The sequence below is a fragment of the Ruditapes philippinarum genome, unplaced genomic scaffold, assembly GCF_026571515.1.
Source record: "Ruditapes philippinarum isolate M1 unplaced genomic scaffold, ASM2657151v2 ctg9813_1_1_1_1, whole genome shotgun sequence".
NCBI classification, from domain to species: domain Eukaryota; kingdom Metazoa; phylum Mollusca; class Bivalvia; order Venerida; family Veneridae; genus Ruditapes; species Ruditapes philippinarum.
This window is the reverse complement of record NW_026862417.1, coordinates 29,677-51,398: the sequence shown is the minus strand read 5'-3', so window position 1 is coordinate 51,398 and position 21,722 is coordinate 29,677. Positions and strand designations below refer to the sequence as shown.

Sequence of the window (21,722 nt, the reverse complement as noted above, 5' to 3'; positions counted from 1 at the left end):
GATAATCGCCATATGAACACATCTGCGGACGTCTCTTAATTCAAAATTTCACCATTGTTTAGTGTTTAAATGTTGAATTCTGCTTAAGCCGGTGCTGGGGGACGTGGACGGTAACTTGCACTTTCCAGTACCGTCCATGAACAGGCTCAATCAAACCGAGCCTGCAACATTTTACAATTTTGCTGTGTTGGGCTTTCTTTAGGGATTCTATTTTTCTCTATTTCACTAAGGATGAAAATTTGCCCTGTGTCAGAAATTCATTAAAATTCAAGTAAATGTTCATATTTGTATGCTTAAACAGAATTAAGAACACATTGTTCGATTATTTTATACATTTGGTTAACAGCAACGAACTAATCTGAATAAAGCGATTTTTCCTAGTTTTAAACATATTTCGTTATCACAATACTGCAAGTTTTCATTTTCAAATACACCAATTGTTTTCCTTCCAGATTTTGTAGGTGATTGAATTCAAACATGTAATGAATTCATAAACCAAACAATTTTATTGTAACTTAACAATTTTGACACTTCAAAAAACCGATATTACCGAATTGGCACAAAATTGCCATCTAAACTTACACCTCAAATCAAATGAATATATTGTAAGTTCTCAGTACAAGGGTAGCTTTTACATCTTTTTGCACATTTATGAATGTAAATGTTTCAATAGAATCAGTGTTGCAATGGAAACATTAACTAGTTTTTCACCACATAATACAAGTTAAATGTTAATAATATTCACATTGTGACCTTGTTTGATATATTGGACCTTTACAAATTATGCATTAAGTTTTCAGAAGTTTTCACTCTTTGTTTAGGACATGACAACTGTCCTGTTTTTATAGAAACACTGCTTAATCAAATCAGAGACATATATATTACTGAAAACAAATTTCAAAAGTTCTATAAATAGAGAAAAAACTGCCAAATCTCTTTTGTATTTAACTTAGCGTCTTAGAATGGAAAAAGATATATAATAACAATGCTTTGTAATAAATCATTGAGGCCTATTAGGAACTTTAACCGTACATAACTTTAAAAAAAACACTTAAAATTGATATATATTAATTTCTTAATCAAACACTAGAATACAGTCTCTTGTATCATATTTATTTTCGGAAGACAATTATCCCTATTTTTCTTTTAAAGTAAATGACTATTATAATATAATTGCTTGCAATTTTATCATTGTGTTACAGATGTAAATGAAAGGATTACAGTCGAATACATCTTCTTCGAGGTTATAATACCACTTTGCAAATAATTAGAAACAATGATCTCATTCAGGTCATATTCTTCTAATATTAGCGAACACTATTGCCATAATTTTAACCGTTGTCGTCTTTTTGTGGTAATGTTATGAACATATTAAGACATGTACACGTAAAATTATAATTTGCTGACAACTGCTGATATCATTAAAAAACGGTTTGAATTAAATACTCGGTTCTCAAATACTTTCCTTATGACTGTTACAGTCCTAGAAAATCAATATCTACAGGAGTTTTGACATTTCGACGAGATGGTGTCTATATTGGCCGAGGCATAAGAGTTAAAGCCACCGTTTATCCCTGCCTTAACGTACGAGGTGACAAAATTGTTCGAATCACTTTAGTCGACGCTTCTCTTAGCTCCAGCAAGTGCGTAGGTTTTGATCCCTAATGTTGCTTTGATGTTTGTAACATCCGAGGTTAGCCACAAACATCTTGTCTGTTTCGGCGCCATATAACCTATACTGTGTTTGTGCGCCGCAAACAAAGAAAATAAATATGTACGCGTGTGTACATTAGAATAAGTGATATTAAGGATATTGAATGAGTGTAGGTTTAATACTAAATTTATTGAACGAGAAAATCATATTATGCGAGCTTCAGGCGAGCATAATATTGTTTTATTAAACGAATTCGATAAAATTAGTATTAAACCCACACGAATATAATATTCTATTTATCACATAAATAAAATAAGAACGGTAAGCTGTTAAAAAGAGTAATTTTCATTGACGCACCTATAATGTAATGTTAACATTACCGCGCTTTAACACTATGTTTATATATAGCGCAAATAACGTCACGTCAAAGTGTTATTACTTAGAGGTGCTGCTCGCCAATATGCGATAATGGCCCGAAGATGTGCATAATGGCATGAGGGCCGTATGTCTGAAGACCATTATGAACTCGAGGGCCATTATCACATAATGGCGAGCAGCAACCAAGTATTAACGTCTTTAATACCTATGTCAGAAATACGGCGCTTAGACATCGCCGCTAATCTTGGTTGTCGCCCTTTCTAAGAAACGGACGGTTGTCAATGTAAACAAATATCTGTCATACTGTCCGATCAACTTTTAAAACAAGACAACACAAAATAAATGTTGTTTTATTGTTGTTTTTATCGATAAATACAGAATCCTACTCTTTACATTTTTGTGAGAATGACATTTAGGTCTAGTGCCAGTTTTTTTATGAAGTTGTGTGCCTTCAAGAACGGTTTTGAGAATGTCTAGGTCTAAATCATACTGAAGACACTTGGTTTCGGGATAAAAAGCCTTTTGAAGGGAACACTTTTTTGGTAATATCGAAAAACTGACGAATTTAGAATCGAGACATCTACGTTAAAAAAATCGTTACATTCAATCAAATTTGAGTTCCACAAACCCTCCAAAAGGCTTTTTATCCCGAAACCAAGTGCCTATAATCTAAATGCGAACGATCCGGCCTTATCCATACAGTCAATCTAAAATCATTTTTGGAATTTCTGAGGGTCATGTATTGTCTTGAGTTTCTAAATCGTCAATGATAAGCTTTGCTGATTGTGATTAATTATGTTATTTAAAATTAAAAAAAAATGTGTGCAAGTGACTACAGTAACTGTTCATTGAACGTCAGCAGCCATCTTGAAAGTCAATGAGAGTTGATTACGTCATTCTGCACGTGCGCTCATTCACTCGCCAATTACGGAAAAAAAATACCGAGTAGCAAGGCGGCCGAAATTGTATAATGACCTAGATCTTACCATAATGGCCCTGAAATACCCTAGATTTTGTTACTATATATAGTAACATAATTAGGTATTAAACTAATGTAATGTTTTTATTAAATGGCTTTATTACACTCCTGTGCTGCGGTTTATGTGATAAAATGTCTTCTTGTTCTTTTGGCTGATATGATATATTTATACATGAATGCAAAATACAGTTTGCATTACTATGATTTGTTTGTCTCTTTTACATTCTTGATCTTACAAATTAATTCAACAACAAGCAGAAATAAGATATAGCGTTTTACTTCATCAAAGTTTCAAAACGTTTGACTTTTTCTTAAGGAATGGAATACATTTTTTTTTCTTCAAAAAAATAGATAAATAATTCATCTAATATTTGAAAGATTTATGCAGACAAACGACCATAAACAGTTTCTTGTGCAACAAATTTGATCGCATTGATGTTTCGATTGTGCATGCAAAACAGTAACAAATATGTCGAAATATCTAACAGTAAATGTGAGAAAAAAGCAGAAACCAAAGAAAAAAAAACGCAATTAACAAAAGCCTGGAATATATTGGTAAACAAATAAATACTTATACAACATGTCCAGATGTATGTTTCAATATACAAATACTTAATGCAAACACAACATTCTGACACTATTGGAAATTTTCCTATATAGACAAAGAAGACCGGAATCGTGCATTATTCTACAACAATGCACTCGCCGTTTTTATTATCTCCCTGTATATTTTCACATTGAGGGCACCATTTTGTTTAAATATCTGATAAAAAAACAACAATTTTGTGTCGAATTTTTTTATGAAAGAAAATGGCCTAACTAAGAGAATGAATCCAAACACCAATATCTTTAATTCAGTCGTTAATGCTGTACAGACGTTTAATGTGTTTACGTGACATCACAATGTAGCGCCAAACAGCACGTGCAAAAAAATCAAATCAAGTACGCTATTTTAATGTCGCAAATGAGTTAAATTTTACATTTATTTCACTTGTAATAATTTATATTTCGCTTGAAAAAATACAGAGTGAAATAATATAAACAAACAAACTTTTATCAACATTTTCAAAATTCTTTATTCTCAAAATGTTTCTACACACGGTCGATTTAACGACAGTTTTTTTTTCAAACCACTTGAACAGCCTGAAAAGAACGTTTCTATGGGAAACTCTGAGGCGAGTACAAATTTAACCACCAAACATAAAGTCAAACTTTATAATAATAATTATATTTTTTCTTGACGTGTTAGAATGGAAATAGATATTCATTCTTCTTGCACTATTGTATAATAATGCACGTTTTTCGTTCAAATGCTTTGTAATTAATCACTCAGGCATATCGGCCTTCGTGATTATATTACTACGCATTTGATCTCAAACCGTGCATTATTCTACAACAATGCACTCAGAATTGATATATTTTTCCTAATTTTGTGCCGTTTTAAAAAACAATATAAATAAATAAACTGCTTCCAAAATCACTGTGTTATATGAATTTAAAAAATCATAATTATTATCTACACTTTTTAATCTAAACTTTCTTTTCCATTATTTTCCAGAATATAATTTTTTTATTGAAACTCAAAGTGTGTTAATAACCAGTGTAATATATTCATACTTCCATATTACCACTATGAATTATAAATGTAACTTAACAATTGACAACTTTAGTAAATCTTTTAAATTTATACACATATTTACAAAATCTGACGAGAACATTATGCTTCCTCTGGTCCTAACAATCTGGGAAGATCTTCCAACTTTATTTCAGGAACAGCGTATGGTACATCGATCCATTTCTTGTAGGTACTCACACCATGTGTTCGCAAATTCCTAAACTTGAAATTGATGATTTTTAGGATCATGCAGTCTAAGCCATCTCTCTGTCCAATTATACCCCAGTCTATTGGGCAGTTCTTGCAATACATCTTGTACTTTTTGTGTAGGCCGTCATATGTTTTCGGCTTCTTGTGTTCTTTTTTTGTAATTTTGTCAGCGAAATCTTTATCAATTACGATATGATCATGTCCAAGCTGCCTTACATCTGAGACATAACAAGCAAAAGTGTTACATCTTCCACACAAAATCTCGTAATTTTCATCAGACTTCCTTCCCTTTTTCAACTTCTCAACTTCTGCTTTAAATCTGTATTTATGCATTTCTTCACTTTGGAAGGCATCGACTTTCATATTGATGAATTTTGGATCCAGTTGTTTGACAGTATTCATGGCCCTATACATCATTGCAGCTTTGTATGTATTTATCATTTCTTGCTCTACTACTTTATCACTTCCCATTGTGATTGTTGTCGCTTTTTTCTTACGAGCACGACCTGAATAATAATGTTATTGATGAAACAAATGATTTGCTGACTTAAAAGTATGCGTTTAACAGTTCTCATATATGTCTATTAAAATTTTGAATGAAGCATGAATTAGTTATTTTGACACGATAGATAACGTTTAAATATCACCGATACATGCCTTAAAGACTTAACAGGGCGACACTAGTTTGTTTAAGAACAACTTGCTGATTTATCAAAAACTTTGGAAAAATTTTCGAAAAAAATTTTTAAACGTTGAAATACCCATTTAATTGGCCCAAGTCATTATTTAAACCTTTCTTTTTAATTTTTTGTTTATTTCATTTTCCGGAATATTTCTTAAAAAGAACAATATTAAAAATGGGAACTCATCCCCTCTTCCCCACAGTGCTATACTAGAACTTTGAAGAATCCACTGCGAAACTTGTCTAATATCTCTGTTTGTTGACTTTCTGTCATTCCTGTTGACAATAATGAAAATCATGTAATCAGGAACAAAAAAACACATTGCCGTTAATATGAAAAATCAACTAGTAAGGGGTTTGGTAAGTCAAGTTAGATATCAAATGTATTGACCACGTGTTAACGCACTTATAAAACTGAATTAAGAATTATAATATTTCAACCGCTGTAGTGCTTTGCATTAATAATAGGAAGTTAAAATTGTCATACCGTCATCTCCACCACGATTTTCCTTTCCATATAATGGACTCGCTTTTACTCCACTACTCTGGAGATCCCTATCCAAAAATGCAGCAAGAGATCTGCAAGTAGCTCTTGCTTTCACACAAAAACCATGGCCCTTGAATCGTCCCCCTTGTCATCAAGCATCTTACGTAAGGTGTCGCTCAAAATCCTCACATTTGGATTTTCGGTGTTTTTCCCTTTAACGTTAATTGTTTTCTGCACATCTGACAATTAAAATAGGTGAAATCAATAGTTATTCCTTTTTAGGATTTTGAAGATGAACAGTTATATTTCCCAACTATCATTGTATATCATAGATAATGGCATCATTTCCTTAATTCTTTGCATCAAAATTAAAAGTGATATTTGTATATACTCGTGATAAATTCGTAACAACAACGATAGCTAACTATCAATCATTATATTTAACAATAAAACGATACACCTACTTTGCAGATTTTTGAACAGCTCCTTTTCCATCTCGGTTAGTTTGTCTTTGTTTTCCCCTTCAAGTCTGTGTTTTTCAGCCAAATACTTTATGACATCTCTCGAAAGCAAGAGTTTGTTAACCCTCTAGGGCCGAGTTGTAAATCTGATCGATTTAAGAAAAAACGAATTATAACCTTTTCATATATATTTGTGCTAATAGGTTTTGTCATCTTATCAAGGCTGCATATTTTTTTGAAATATCTGTAGATCTATTACCAAATGCTGTATGACAAATATCTAAGTTCTTAGACAATAGACATAACTAAATGGGTTTGACTATGTAAGCACATATGAACCACCATTGCAAGAACAAGCTTTAACTCCAGTCAAGGTGATTCTACATGCCAAATGATTAAGCTTTCAGAGAAGAAATTTTTTAACACATGTGTACTTTATAAATCTATGTAAAGTTATTTACTCTGCACTTCATTTCACTAGTAACTATCACAGAGTAAAGATTTATTGAAGTTAATCTGCGGACAAACAACATAAAATACTATAAAGGGACATAATTAAAAAAAAACCTAAGTGATGTAGGGATTCTCTTTAATTTCTATGAACCTGCGCAGTTTTCCTCACTTTCTCTACAACTGTTCGAAAATTTGGGAATCCAAAAATAAAAATAGTTTAGATGTTTTTACACGGGAAAAGCCATTATTTCGCACATTTTCAAGTTTCATGAACGGAAATATGGCAAGGCTAGAATAATTGTTTTTTTTCAGACTTATTCACGTTTTTCACCAATCTGTTTCAGTTGTGGATTTTATTATGGACAAAGGGAAAGTAAATTTTAAAACTTGATTGAAGTTAGAGTTATTGGTTCTTTGGATACTTCCTTACTTTTAGTATTTAAACAGTGTGTAGCTTCAATACGATATTATTAAAACTAAGTTCTATAGAGGTATGTTATTTGACTCTGCACTTTTTTCAAGTCGTAGTTTCAAAGAGAAATCACTGATCGTTTAGAAATTATACTCGAAGCATTTTAATATGCCGTTATTGTAAATAAATACATTCAGTATTCAGACAATTATAAAAACACCATTTATATACTTAAGGACATTGTTAATAGCACACCAGTTTTACAACGATCAATATGGCAAAATTGCGGCGTGTGCGACTTATTGGGCTTAATAAAAAACGCGGGCTTATCTCTAGTTGTATATCGCTTTTTACTTTGTCTAAGATCCGCCATTAACTGTGACATGGACGATAAGCCCACACACTGCCACTTTTACTTGTCACATAGTCTTCATGTTATCATCATTTGATTAAAATTTCACGAAAATAAGATTATGAAATACTAGTACTCAATACAGTATTCAATTATTTGTTTAACCCTTTACCCGACACGGATGCCTTGCTGGTTTTGATCTAATATTTGACTAAATGTTCATAAAAGATATAGCATGTCATTGGGCTTCACAATCCGTTATGTAAGAAAAGGGGGGGACAATCCAAAGGTGGAATCTACATTCTTTATGGCCAAAAAAGACTTAAAAACATACTGGTAATCAGAAAATATGTTGAAAATGTTGGGTTATTTAAAGGTTCACAGTTTTTCACCTGCTAAGCATTTTTAGAAACAAAAACAAACACTTTTCAAAACTAAAAACCCCTTGTTTTTCGTTTATTTAAAATGATAAAATTGCAAATATTCTTTCAACCGGTATGTGAAAATTGAAATAATTAATTAAATTTCAATTGTTTTTGAATACTTTCCCATTGTTAAGATATATATTATACATTATTTTTATTCGAAACCCCTTACATTCAAGTATTTTATGCCACACATCTCTGGGACACATCATGTCTCCACCTTCAAAAGTGGCAGGCTTCTCATTACATTTCAACTGTCCATTTATGTATTCTTGAAACTCTCGGTCACGTGGCTGCTTGTTCCCATAAAGATCAATCATATCAGGTTGCATCAATGAATTGTCTAAAAATTAAAAACATGTTTGTTCATATTTTTATGCTCGTTGTGTGTCAAATATATAATACTTGACGTTTGTAACGTCTGTTTTCATTGGTGAATCGAGACGTTTACTATAGTTTTAATACGGTTGCTGTGAATTTGTGAAGAAATCTAATTTTTTTTATAAATTCGTTATAAATATTCCTGACATGTTATATGGCCATATTTTAATGGTTGTTTGCAATATAACCCTCAACTTGCAGTTCGGGTTATATTTTCAAAGCTTCGTTTATATGGGGCCATGTAACTAGTTAAAAATCTTTATAACTAATAGTATACACGTATCAAAAATAGTAAAGTTTTGTTAGACTGGAGAAAAACCTTTACAATTTAAACACCGGAAGTGTAAAGGAATTCAATAAGATCACGTCGACTACAGTGACAATTCAGAGCGCCCTGAACAAGACGTTTTCTTGCTGTTCAAACTTTATAACAGCATTTATATTGCACATATCATTTACTATGCTGTAAAAGTAAAAATTGTTACAAAAAAATTCCTTGAATATATAGGAGGAAACATTGTGTTGTTTGCACGATCTTTAACTTAAATCCCGAAAAAGACGTTCCATAGGACGTTTCTGTTAAATAAACTCATGCATACAGTACGTAAAGTAAACAAAATGTTCCGAAATAAAATATTGTGATGCTATTTAGGAAATATACAAAGATTTCTTTAATGAAGTATTTTGGAAGCATTCATGTACAAAAATAAATCGTTTATTTTTCAAACAACATGCATTTTACTATACGTACATATGTCTCGCTTTATCCGAGAACACTACGATTGCTTATAGAATTTATACCTTGCAACATATCTTCAGTTTCTTCCATTGCAGTCAATATAAAATGTTTACAAGGGTCATCCTTCTGCTTTACAAGCTGTATTGTTTCTATAAAATCATCAAAATGGCAATTTGTGGGTATAAATTAGCTATAATGCGTCTACAAAACAAGTTGTAAAGTATGAAATTATTATGAGGATTGTTTATTCATATCAAACATTTCAATGATTAAGATGACATTTTAGAAATAGTCTTTGATAACGTAACACTAAATTATTTGAATAAAATTTTAGGTTATCCTAACAAAGTCTGACAGGGAAGTCATTGATAACATTATGTCTTTCCAAACTTAAAATAATATGTAGATTTTATTTAGCATGATAATAAACTGTCTTTGAAATACGATCAATTCTTATCTTTAATCTGAAAAATAAATGTCCATGTTTCATTCATTGCAATGAATCTCATCAACGGATCATTAATAATACTTCATTACTGCCACAACATGTTGGTCTTTATGGGTTTATCATGTACCTTCATTAATTTCTTAAATAAAATTCATGCATAATATCTGTAGAGAATATTTCTTGAAGTTTGAAAACAAATAAACATAAATTATATATATATATACCTTCATCAGGAATGCTGACATGTTTCTTTAATTCTTTAAAATTTCTTTCTACCGTTGAAATTATTCTCACGTCCAGACAAGAACATACCCTCAGAATGTAATCAACCGATTCCTGATCTGTTCGAGATTTGCCGACACCAATTGAGGCTGTCAGACCTACTACCTAAAGTTAACAAAAAGACAAACCATGTATATTCTTTTACGCATAAAAAATAAATGTTAAGACATAGTTATGAAATTGCTAAAGCAACAATAAAATCTTCAATAACGTGAAGAACAAATATGTATTTATACTTTCATTTTTAAGTTCATTGTATTTAAGAGGTTGAATGTACATCGTCGACAATTTATTAAATAACCTGTGGCATTTCTTTTTTTGTTTTGGATTTTTCCACTAGATATTTTATCATTAGCGTACTGTAAGGCCCATCTCCTCTCGTATGGTGGCATTCGTCAAGTATCAACAAGGAAAATTCTGACAGGCTTTTTAGTTTAAACATATTTATTTCAATATTTTACATATATTACATTTTATATGTGAATAATTGTTACATAAATTGAAAGGGATTAGAACGAAAGAAAACTTATATAGTTCCTCTCCCTAGATAACAAATGATATTTACACAAACATATATGGCAGGATAGCTATTTCATTTAAATTATTAAGTAAGAATATTGCAAGATTTAGTTTAAACATAAACAATGAAAAAAAAAGGAAAAAGAAATTAGGAATGCAACTTAATAAGACAATTTTCAGATGAGTACTAAGCAAAAGAAAACAGACAAAAATAAGTTTTTTTTATTTAGACTGGCACTTAAAGCAAATTTAGCAAATGTCTAGAAATTAACTATTTTAAGCTAACCAGAAAAAATATTATGTGTATATTAAATATATATCAAAAGAAGACAAAAAATATTGGAAAGACCAGACTAACGAACAGAGGTCAAATTGGAGATATTGCAGTATATTAAATGTTGGTAGTATAAAATACATCTAGTGGAAACGCCCGCTGCTATTTATCAATTCAAATACTGCATCTAATATCCATGTGTTTGTTTGATAATCATTTGACGGATCTCCATATAGAAGGGTTCGAAGATCAATGGAGCATATTGGAGTCAAAGTTTGAAAAAGTGCATTTCTTATTTGTGTATAATTCTTGCAAGTAAAGAAGAAGTGGTGGTTGTCTTCAATTAGGCCACAACTACATAAAGGAGATGATACTATATTTTTTAAGAACAAGTGGTGATTAAGAGAGCTGCATTTCGTTCTAAGTCTGGTATGAAGAATTTGTGAACGTCTATCTCCATAATAGAAGTGTCGGGGAGTTTTAGTTTTGTCTTCGTTCAAAGAGCTTTTGAAAGAATTCAATGACTGTAGCTGACGGGTTTCAATCGGTAAGGAATTCCATTCACGAAGTGCCGTTTTTGCAAGGCTTTAGATGATGGCCTGGATGTGAGGGTCGTATTTTTTGATATTAGTAAAGCATTTGATAAAGTTTGGCACCAAGGTTTGTTAGTGAAACTTCATGAATCTGGAATTCGTGGAAATGTACACCAATGGCTTTCTGATTACTTAACAAATCGTAGACAACAAGTTGTTCTTCCTGGTACCATGTCGGACTGTGTTACAATTGCATCTGGAGTCCCCCAAGGATCAATACTTGGGCCTCTTCTATTTCTTGTTTATATCAACGATATTGTTCAAGATATTGGTTCCAACATCAATCTTTTTGCAGATGACACTAGTCTCCATCTGATAGTTGAAACACCTTCTGAAACACATGATACAATGCAGAATGACATACAAAAGATTTGTCTTTGGGCTGATAAATGGCTAGTTAACTTTAATCCATCTAAATCCGAGTCAATGATTATATCAAGAAGAATGAATAAACCACATCACACACCTTTCTCCATGTATGGCCGACAAATCCCTCAAGTTTCTGATCACAAACATCTAGGAGTGTTTTTTTCTGATGATTGCTCTTGGCATTCCCATATCAATTATATAAAAAAAAGGCATGGAATAGAATAAACATAATGCGTAAACTTAAATTCAAACTAGACCGAAAGTCTCTAGAAATCATATATACATCCTTCATTCGTCCTATTATTGAATATGCTGATATAATATGGGACAATTGTACATCCTACGAAAAACAAGAATTAGACAAAATTCAAAATGAAGCAGCACGTATTGTGACGGGTGCAACAAAGCTGATATCGTTAGCTGATTTATACAATGATGTAAATTGGGAATCACTTTCTGACAGAAGAAGGAAGCATAAGCTTATTCAACTTTACAAAATGAAAAATTGTCTCACTCCATCCTATCTATCGTCTATTGTACCAGATCTTGTTGGCCTGAATACTACATATAACTTACGTAATTCTCAAAATATCGATACAATTCGTACAAGAACAACTCTATACTATAACTCCTTTCTACCAACGGCACTTCGTGACAGGCTTTTTATGACGTTGTCCTCTAGATTATTTACTAGAATTTGAGGAGTGAAACATAGTATGTCGTAATTTTCTAAAAACATGTTTAACATCCTTGATTGGGTATCTTCTCCGGTTATCAAACGGGTCTGCAAAATAAACATAATTAGATAAACTATTATTTTTTTAACATGATGCCAGAAAGAATGATCTAAAACTCTTTAACCTGAAAAATACAGTAACCTCTGCTTATAACAAACTCTTGGGGCATTCGAATTCTGTTCCTTATATGCGGAGGTCCTTGTAAGCACATAGCGAATTAGTTCCTTGTATCAGGAGGTTTTATAGCGAACAGATTTACATATAACGAACTGATTGCTAACCATCGTCCTCCATTTGAAGTGCATTTGTTTAAGAATAATAAGTCATTTATTTCCTTTTTAGACACGAAACCCGAGAGTATAGTTTTTGGAATTTGAAAATCCTTTGCTTTTTCAGTTTATGTTTTACCCTCTTTTTCAATTTCTCATTAAATATCATATTTTGTTTCTAAACCAAGTGCTTTTCGTTTTCTTTCTATGATTAAGAGTAAACAAGATTTTCGATTTATCCTTCCTTTTATATTGAATATCTTCTATAATATGTTAAGGGTGACCATTAATTATGAAAGATAAAGATTTCTTTTATTTTAATCAAGCGTACTTTGGATTAGCAAGGCGAAGCATAAGTGATTATGGTGAAAACCGATTATAAATGATCATAATTATTTGACTCGAGCAAAACTATTAAAGAAAAAAAAACACATTTGAATAAAAAGAATAACCGTTTTATCTTGTTGACAAGAAAACTCATGCTAAAACTATCCTAAATAGAAAACTTTATATACTGCTATACAAATTCATTTTCACAGGTGTATGGAAGTACATACAACAATCATTCGGCCGAGTTTTAATCCGTGCAAATTAAAACGACAGATGAAAATGCGGATAGCCGATATTTTTGGGCTCGTTATAAAAGTGTAATTTTCTGTACTTTTTAACCCAATTGCGACAAAGACAAATGAGTTCATTATAAGCGATAATTCCTTATAACTGTGTTCGCTATAACCCAATATTTATATTAAAAAAAGAAGGGCAAAATTCGGGCCAAAAAATTGTTCCTTATAACCGGAAGTTCGCTATAACCGTGTTCGCTATAAGTGAAGTTTACTGTAAATGATTTTATTTTGACTAATGTAAATTAAATATAATTGAAAGCAACACATTTTTGTCAAACGTTTGCCAATTGACACCAGTTTAAGCAATATGCAAACCTCGACACTAAAACGTATTAAAATAAAAGATCCCGACGTTCCAGAAAAATAAATTAATATTGAGTTTAGGTATGTGGCAGCTTAGAAAATCATTTAAAATCTGCCAGAGTCAGTATTCAGAAAAGGGTTAAGGTAAGTCTGTGACAAGAACAAATTGTTGTACGGAATAACCAGACGCATTAAATGGATATCTTAAAGATATCGCTTACCTGAAACTGTGGAAGATAAGTTTTAAACCTGTCAGACTGTTGTTTGATTAGAGCACCAGTCCTGGCCATGAACACTACCTTCTTTTGACCTTAATAACATCATGTGTAAAATGAGTCAATACATACATTGCACTTTGAATCAAGAGCTGTCACTCAAAAGTGACGGATGCCCCTGAAAATGTTTCTTAAAAATTGCAGAAAGGTATTTTAAAAAGAAAAGAGAATGAAAGTACCCTTTAACTGTAAAAATGACCTTGGAGGTAGAGACATGGGTCTAGAAACTCGACATGTCGACTTCGTGTGGTAGACATATATGCTACGTTGTTTAAAAATCCTTTCCTGCACACAAATGTGCCTTTAAACTTTACTTGTGAAAATATGAAACCTTCAAACCTTAAGTGTGACCTTGGCCTTTGTTTATAACGGACATGGGTCTTAAATGAAACACATCACCATGATGTGTTTGACTTCTGTAGCATTTAATTTGAAAATCCTTCCATGCATGACAAAACTAAAGTTTGGACACAAATGTGTACTTTCAACCTCTAAGTGTGACCTTGACATTTTAGGTAGTGATATAGGCCTTAACAGCGACACATTGTCTCGATGTGGTAGACGCTTGTGCCAAGTTATTTAAAAATCCTACAATGAACAACAAGATACAGTCCGGACAGGAATGTGTAACATCCTTCAAATTATAAATTTGACATTGGCCTTGTAGGAAGGGACATTGGTCTTTGACTCGACACGTCGTCTTGATGTAGAAGACATTTATGCCAAGTATTTTTTCAAATACTTTTCCGCATGACAAAGTTACAATCCAGACAAGAATGTGTGTACCTATTAATTCTAATTGTGAAAATTTGAACCTTTAAAATGAAAGTGTGACCTTGACCTTTGAAAAAGCGACATGGCTTTTGGACTCGACACGTCTTTTTGATGTAGCAGACATTTATGCCAAGTATTTTTCAAATCCTTTAAGCATGACAAAGTTACAGTCTGGACACGAACGCGTGAACCTATTAGTTCTTATTGCGATAATGTGAAATCAAAAATGTTAGTGTGACCTTGACCTTTGATGTAGGGACATGATTCTTTGACGCGACACATCGTCAATGTAACATTCCTGACACGAAATAAAAGGGGGCGTATAGGCAGACAGACGTAAGGTACGATTTTGATATGCTGCACTTGTGTGGCATAAAAAACGTAGGGTATGTTTAAAGTTACATTGATATTACTTAGAAAATGAAAAGAAACAACAGGATAAGACGAAAAATAAATCATTCATCAATAGAAAGAGAAAACAATGTCAAGAATCATTTTCTTACCGTTCCTAGCATTTTGTAAATGCTGCTGTACGATATGCAGAGCAACCCAAGTTTTGCCGGATCCTGTTTCTGCACAAATAATTGTATTTCTACCAAGAACTGCATTTTCTGCAAGTTCTAATTGATATTCGCGCAATTTAAGTGGAGCTGCGGTGTGCGAAGCCAAAGCTGTAGATATAAAAACACAACACTTATTACCTAATATGATTATAAAAGTTGAAATGTTAATTGATGTGCACACCATTTGCAAATGACTTAAATTAGATTAAAGAACATTTACGTAATCAAACATTTCATGTCATTGATGTACTTTCAACTCAGCATTATTATCATTTTATTTTTTTATGTATTTACAGACAAACATTACGCTAGTGGTATTTTTAGAAAATTTAGTATCAATGGTCTCTTCACACATAACATATTTAATCAATATGGTGATGATGATTGTATTAGATTTAACATAATTTAGCATTTCTAAAACATATATAGAAAGACACATACCCGCAGCCTCAACTTCTGTATTATCATAATCAGATCCCATTGAATCTTCTTCTTCTTCATCATCATCTTCGTCTTCTTCTTCACGGTTGTCTACATCAGCTTTTTGTTCATCAGTCTTTCCAGGTTTGCTACTTTCTCGCTGTAATATCCCTACGGTTTATAAAGATGAAAACAGTAAAATTTATTTTCATAGCATTTGCTTTTGAATAATTCATTGTCACATTTTATTGGGTCTTAAAATAGCAATACACCATTATAAGAACTAGAACTAGAATAGTTGAGCATTCCTTTTAAGATGCGTTTTTTTAAAGAATCATATGAGTCAATATTAAATAGGAATATTCATTATGTGCAAAAGTTTTCTTTATTCTATGCATAAAAGGGACATTCAATATACTAATAAATATTACAATAATGGTACCAAACACGATTACCATCAAATCATCCATAAATAGGGATAAACATCTCCTTGCAATATGCATGTATGTGGAAGGCAATATTGCATTCGTCTATAGTAGCATATACCTTTGCAGTATGCACGCTTTGTGGATGGCGATATTGCATTCGTTTACAGTTACATATACCAAAAAACTACAAAATATACAGCATATTCTTACCAATTGAAAGAGGTTTTGTCACGTCAGGTTTTATATTGAGCTCCTTTAAATTCGTCTCTAAGCTTTCAATTTCGTACTCTGTTGATGACAGCGATGAGTCCTGCCTCATGGTCAGTGATGGAGGTGCTCCTAAGTCATTTGTATCATTGTAACCTTCTCCTCTGTCTTAGTATTATATAATTAATAGTAATAAGTAATTACAAGTGAATAATAATCAATCTGCCATTTCTCTGACAGAATTGTTGTAGTAAAGTCCATACAGTTTCAGAAATATTGTATAATAGAGGATATTAAAAGAGTATAATATTGCTTTATTCAACAAGTTCAATGAATTTAGTATTGAATCTAGACGAATATAATATTCTATTTATCGCATATATAAAAGGAACGGTAAACTGTTAATAATGTCTTTCTGCATTGACGCGCGTATAGTGTAACGCTAAGATAAGTGCGCTTCAACGCTATGTTTATTTATATATATCGCAAATGACGTAACGTCTAAGTGTTATTACACTGGTGTAATATCGTATTTATTCAATGGCTTCATTACACTCCTTTGCCGCAATTTATGTGATAATATGACATAACACTCTGCCATCTCTGATCACATATTACTAAACAAATGAAGCAATATTTTTGGAAAAAATTAACTCAACACTGGTAAAATTCTTTTTCAAAGAGATATGGTATAATATTACTATAAATACGTTAAGAAGACAAACGCCGCCAAGAGTATCCTATCAAATAATACCATACGTTTTCATTCAAATTCAATAACTCTCAGAATTTGCTTGAGAATAGCAAAGAATAGAATAAGCAATTAAAAGGGTTTAATATCTCCTTAATTGCATAAATCACTTTTTATAGTCATATATCACTTTGTAGCCTCATTCGACAGAAATATAAACTATGTCAACAGATAGGATATATTTAACGTGATTATTCAGTAGAATATTTTCTTAATATTCAGTAAATATGACATTTATTTCATTTTTTATATTAATCTTAAAAAATGATAGCGGTCGTTTATATGTATGTACGTGTAAATTGTTATTAACGATGTCATTTCAGTATTATCTTAAAATGATTGTTCCCATTCCATTTATAATCTGTGTATGTTAAATCTTATATTTTGTCCAAATATGTTTTTCTGTCAAAGATTTATGAAAATCATATGATTTACATTCTGCAATCTGTTCAATATAGATTAAAATGATATTTACCTTCAACAAAATGTTCGTGTAATGACCCGCATGCGCCTTGTTCTTCTTCGAATTCGTTGCTTCGACTGTTATTAATGTCTTCTTTCTTATTCGATATGATTGGACCTTTAAAACATTTGACACAAAAGTCTATGGAAATTCCATTTTAATCTGATTATTTTGCGAAGTGACTTTTTAAATTATGAGATAATAAAAGAAAAAACATAAAAGTTATGTTACTTAATTTTGTAAAGTATAATGACTTTTATCATAAGTTGAATATTACCAGTTTTCTTTACATTTGTACGCGGTTTCTGTGAGTTGATTTCAGACAGAAAAAAACAGACATTCTAATTAACAAAAACGCTAAAAATATTGCGTTACAACATTTGCAATAAACATTTATTATCATGATTATCGAACTTTTCGACGAATTATCATTTTTCTTGTTTAAAATCTGTGCATGTTTATAATAATGTTTGTATATTCGTGTATTAAGAATTTATTATAAAAACAGGGTAACGATAATTTCTTATTATCAGAAAATTTAAATGATAGAAAATTAAAACATGTTCCAATACTAAACGGGAAAAACAATAATGACATTTAATAGTATTTGAATATTTTTATTTTCCAGTATTTATTCTTTTTTAATTACGAGACGTGCACTATGAATGGTGTTACCTAGCTTTGGCATAAATGCTGAAGGATTATCGATAAAATCAGGTTCCATTTCTTTCACTATATGCTTGCATTTCTTCTTCATCAGTAAATCTAGGAACTCATAGTACCAATCATTGGGCGATTTTCTACACTGCATTCTATCTAGGAGAAGCATTGTCGAGTATATGTCGCCTTTAGTTTCATATGTTTTTAGGATAATTTCCTCATCAGCCGCATTTATGACACCTCTTGTCTTCAATTCTGACACAAACTCTTGTGCACGTATCATTTGTTCAAGATATGGTGTAAATAAACACAAGATTTTCTGGGCACGTGATGATGAAAATGCGTCATATCTTTTCTGGTATGAAAGTAATTCCTTCAGGTAAGGATATTCTGTGAATGCAAATAATGTTTTGAATTATTGACAAATTATTTCTAAAGTGATTGCAGAATAATTCTTTAAGAGTTTCAAGACAGTAATAAACGCAGGCGTATTTCAATTACTGTTTAATTATTGGTAACTCAATATATCAATTTTTGTCTAGGTATGTTTTTCAGTTAAATGTAATTTCAGTTATAAACTAAGACCAGTTTACCTGCACTTTCAAGGGAATCAACAAATGATCTCCATTTTCCAGGAGCTTCGGAAGTAAACACTGCGTCTAACAACTCTTGGGATGCCTTAACTGACTCTTTGTCTATGTACAGATTCTTTATTCTTGACGCATCCACTAAATTCAGAAATAAATGACATATACATGACTATCTGAATTATTTTTTTTTCATTTGCAAATCTGATGGAAAGGTCTAATAAAATTGATAGGAACATTATGAATTACCCATTTTATATTATCTTTGATATTTATCATTTATCATATATATATATATATATGTAACTTCAGAAAAAGTTTGCCGATGTATTGCCGTGTATAAATAATAAAACTTATTGTGTTTGAAATTAAACTATTTTGCCTTAGTCAAAATAAAATGACGTTTTTGAGGGTGGAAATATTGAAAATATGATGTGAAAACATATTAGTTGCATATAAGGAACAAATGGATGTAAAAGAAACCAGATATCTAGAATACATGCTCCTACAACACACACACTAAGTAAAAACAAGACTTAAACAGTAACGGATGTTACATTTTAGGGTTTTATTTGTCCCTTTGAAATAAAGATACAATATAAAAGTTATATAATTAAAAACAAGAGGGCCATGATGGCCCTGAGGTCGCTCACCTGTATATAGGCCCCCGGAGCGGGGCCAGTTTAAACCCCAGGGCTTTTATTTGAACAAACTTGGAAGACACCCATTAGATGTTTCATGATGTTAAGTTTTACTATACACATATAACAGTGTATAATGAAAAACAATGACCTTCCCCCGGCAGGTCCAATTTAAACCCAAGTGCTTTTATTTGAACAAACTTGGTAGACACCCATAAGAAGATCTAGCTCATTGGATTTTTGAAAAGAAGATATTTTAAGTTTTTACTATATGCATATAGGGAAAATAAATGACCCCCCTGGGGCGGGGGCCAATTTTGACCCCAGGGCTTTTATTTGTACACACTTGGTAGACACTAATTAGAAGATTTTTCATGCCAAATATTTAAGCTCTAGCTCCTTGGGTTTTTAAAAGAAGATATTTAAAGATTTTTCTTTCGGTTGCCATGGCAAACAGAAATCTGCATGGAATTACATTCTTTGAATTTTTTAAGTAAAAGTTTACGGACGGACGACGACGGACGGACGCCGGACGAAAAGCGATCACAAAAGCTCACCCTGTCACTTTTAGACAGGTGAGCTAAAAAGTGGCAGCAGTCATTAGAACCCCCCCCCCCCCAAAAAAAAAAAAAAAAAAAACAACTAAAAAAAAACATTTTGACCTCAACAAAGTCCTTTTTCAAAGTTCTATTCAGTGGAACATCAAATGTTGTAAGTTATTTAGAATAAGTGTTATGCAATCTTTTCAAAATATTTTTTTTTGGTAAATGCCTAAATTCCTTAATTAAGCGATGAGTATTACACAAGTAAACAAAGACATGGATATAAATAAAGATGAATATCTTTTATTATCAATTTGTTCTTCGTCATGTCAAAGCCTCTCATTGTCATTGATTTAACAGAATTGGTTGATATAAATTTTATTACTTTTCGGCGTTAATATCAATTTAATGTTATAATCAGAAGCATGCTTTTGGAAAAGCTATTTAGTTTATAAAAAAAATACCACATCAAAATAAGATTAAGAAAAAATATATAATAAGCCTACCGTCGGTTATGACAGATTCTGCTAAAAGATGAGAAACTATAGATGGATCTTTTAAACATTTCTCAAATTCATGACGATATTCCCGCAACCTTGATTCTATATCTGCCATATCTAATGGCTTTTCTGAAAGTTACGTTATACATTCATTAAAACATATAAGCGATTTAATATCTTTTATCTTTTCAAAATAACCTAATAATAGAAGGGTTATTTGTGGGACCAAAAACAACTTTAAAAGATAACTAAGGATTTAGGTAGTTCTTAATGATATTAATAATAATAATAATAAAGAAAATATTTTCATATTGAAAACCTATAACAAGGGATATCAAAATTCATAATTTATGGAACATTGGTTAAGTTGATTTTCATTTATATTTTTTCGATTTGTTTAAATGGCAAGATAACGTTTGTTAACAAACAAGATCTTTGTTTCTTTTTTAATTTTTAAGGCTAGACATGTGTTCGTTTACAATTCTTCATTGACTAAAGTAATTACAGACGGGAAGAGATATTTAATTAAGACAAGCATGGGATTCTTTGTTTTTGCAATAATTAAAATTTGCCATACTCATTATTACATTTATTCTCATATTACTGGCTATTATATCAGACATTTGATATTCATGACAAAGAAAACATGTTACCTTGTGGTGACTCGAATTCAATGACTGTCGTGGAAGCATCCATATTTCTTGAAACATAATGAAGAGTTACGTGAAAAATAAATTTTACTCATGAACGTGCTCAAACGTTAAACAATCGTATATAATCCGGATTAGATTTTTTATGTATATTTTTTTGTAGAAAAACAGATTGTTTTGTATATCTGATCGCTTTTTGAAACAGCTTCTTAATGTACTGTTTAAGCCATGTTAACAATTGGCAGTTTTAATTTTCATAATAATAGTTGCTGATTTACATATAATCATCCAGTGTTTACTTTCTTTTATAATTTAGAGACAAGAAAAGAACTTCATAGAAAACTTACACATCAGCGTTCACTTCGTCATGTCCGCTGTAACCCTTTTCTTGACAATTGTCCTCTACAAAACGCATATTCATAAAATAGTTAGGATGCATTTTTTATTAAAATAAAATACAATTTTGCTACTTCATTTTTTTTAAAATGTCTTTTAGAAATAGTGAGATCCCACAAAATAATTGACATTGCTTCATGCGAACTTTTCAGACAGGAATAAGACCAATGCATTTATGCATTTATCAAATACACAAATGTATTTATGTCAACGTTAG

General features: G+C 31.5%; 1 protein-coding gene across 1 annotated transcript in view; it reads right to left on the bottom strand.

Annotated features, from left to right (window-relative positions):
- Positions 1-21,722, bottom strand: part of LOC132719015 (uncharacterized) — a gene marked incomplete at its 3' end in the record, with an annotated part of 43,120 nt that overhangs the window by 9,502 nt on the left and 11,896 nt on the right. The window contains exons 5-9 of the mRNA XM_060702749.1: positions 21,457-21,511; positions 21,113-21,159; positions 20,466-20,588; positions 18,783-18,917; positions 18,205-18,579 (exon numbers count right to left, since the gene is read on the bottom strand). Of these exons, the coding sequence (XP_060558732.1) occupies positions 18,205-18,579; positions 18,783-18,917; positions 20,466-20,588; positions 21,113-21,159; positions 21,457-21,511 (735 nt within the window). The remainder of the gene's footprint in view (positions 1-18,204; positions 18,580-18,782; positions 18,918-20,465; positions 20,589-21,112; positions 21,160-21,456; positions 21,512-21,722) is intronic.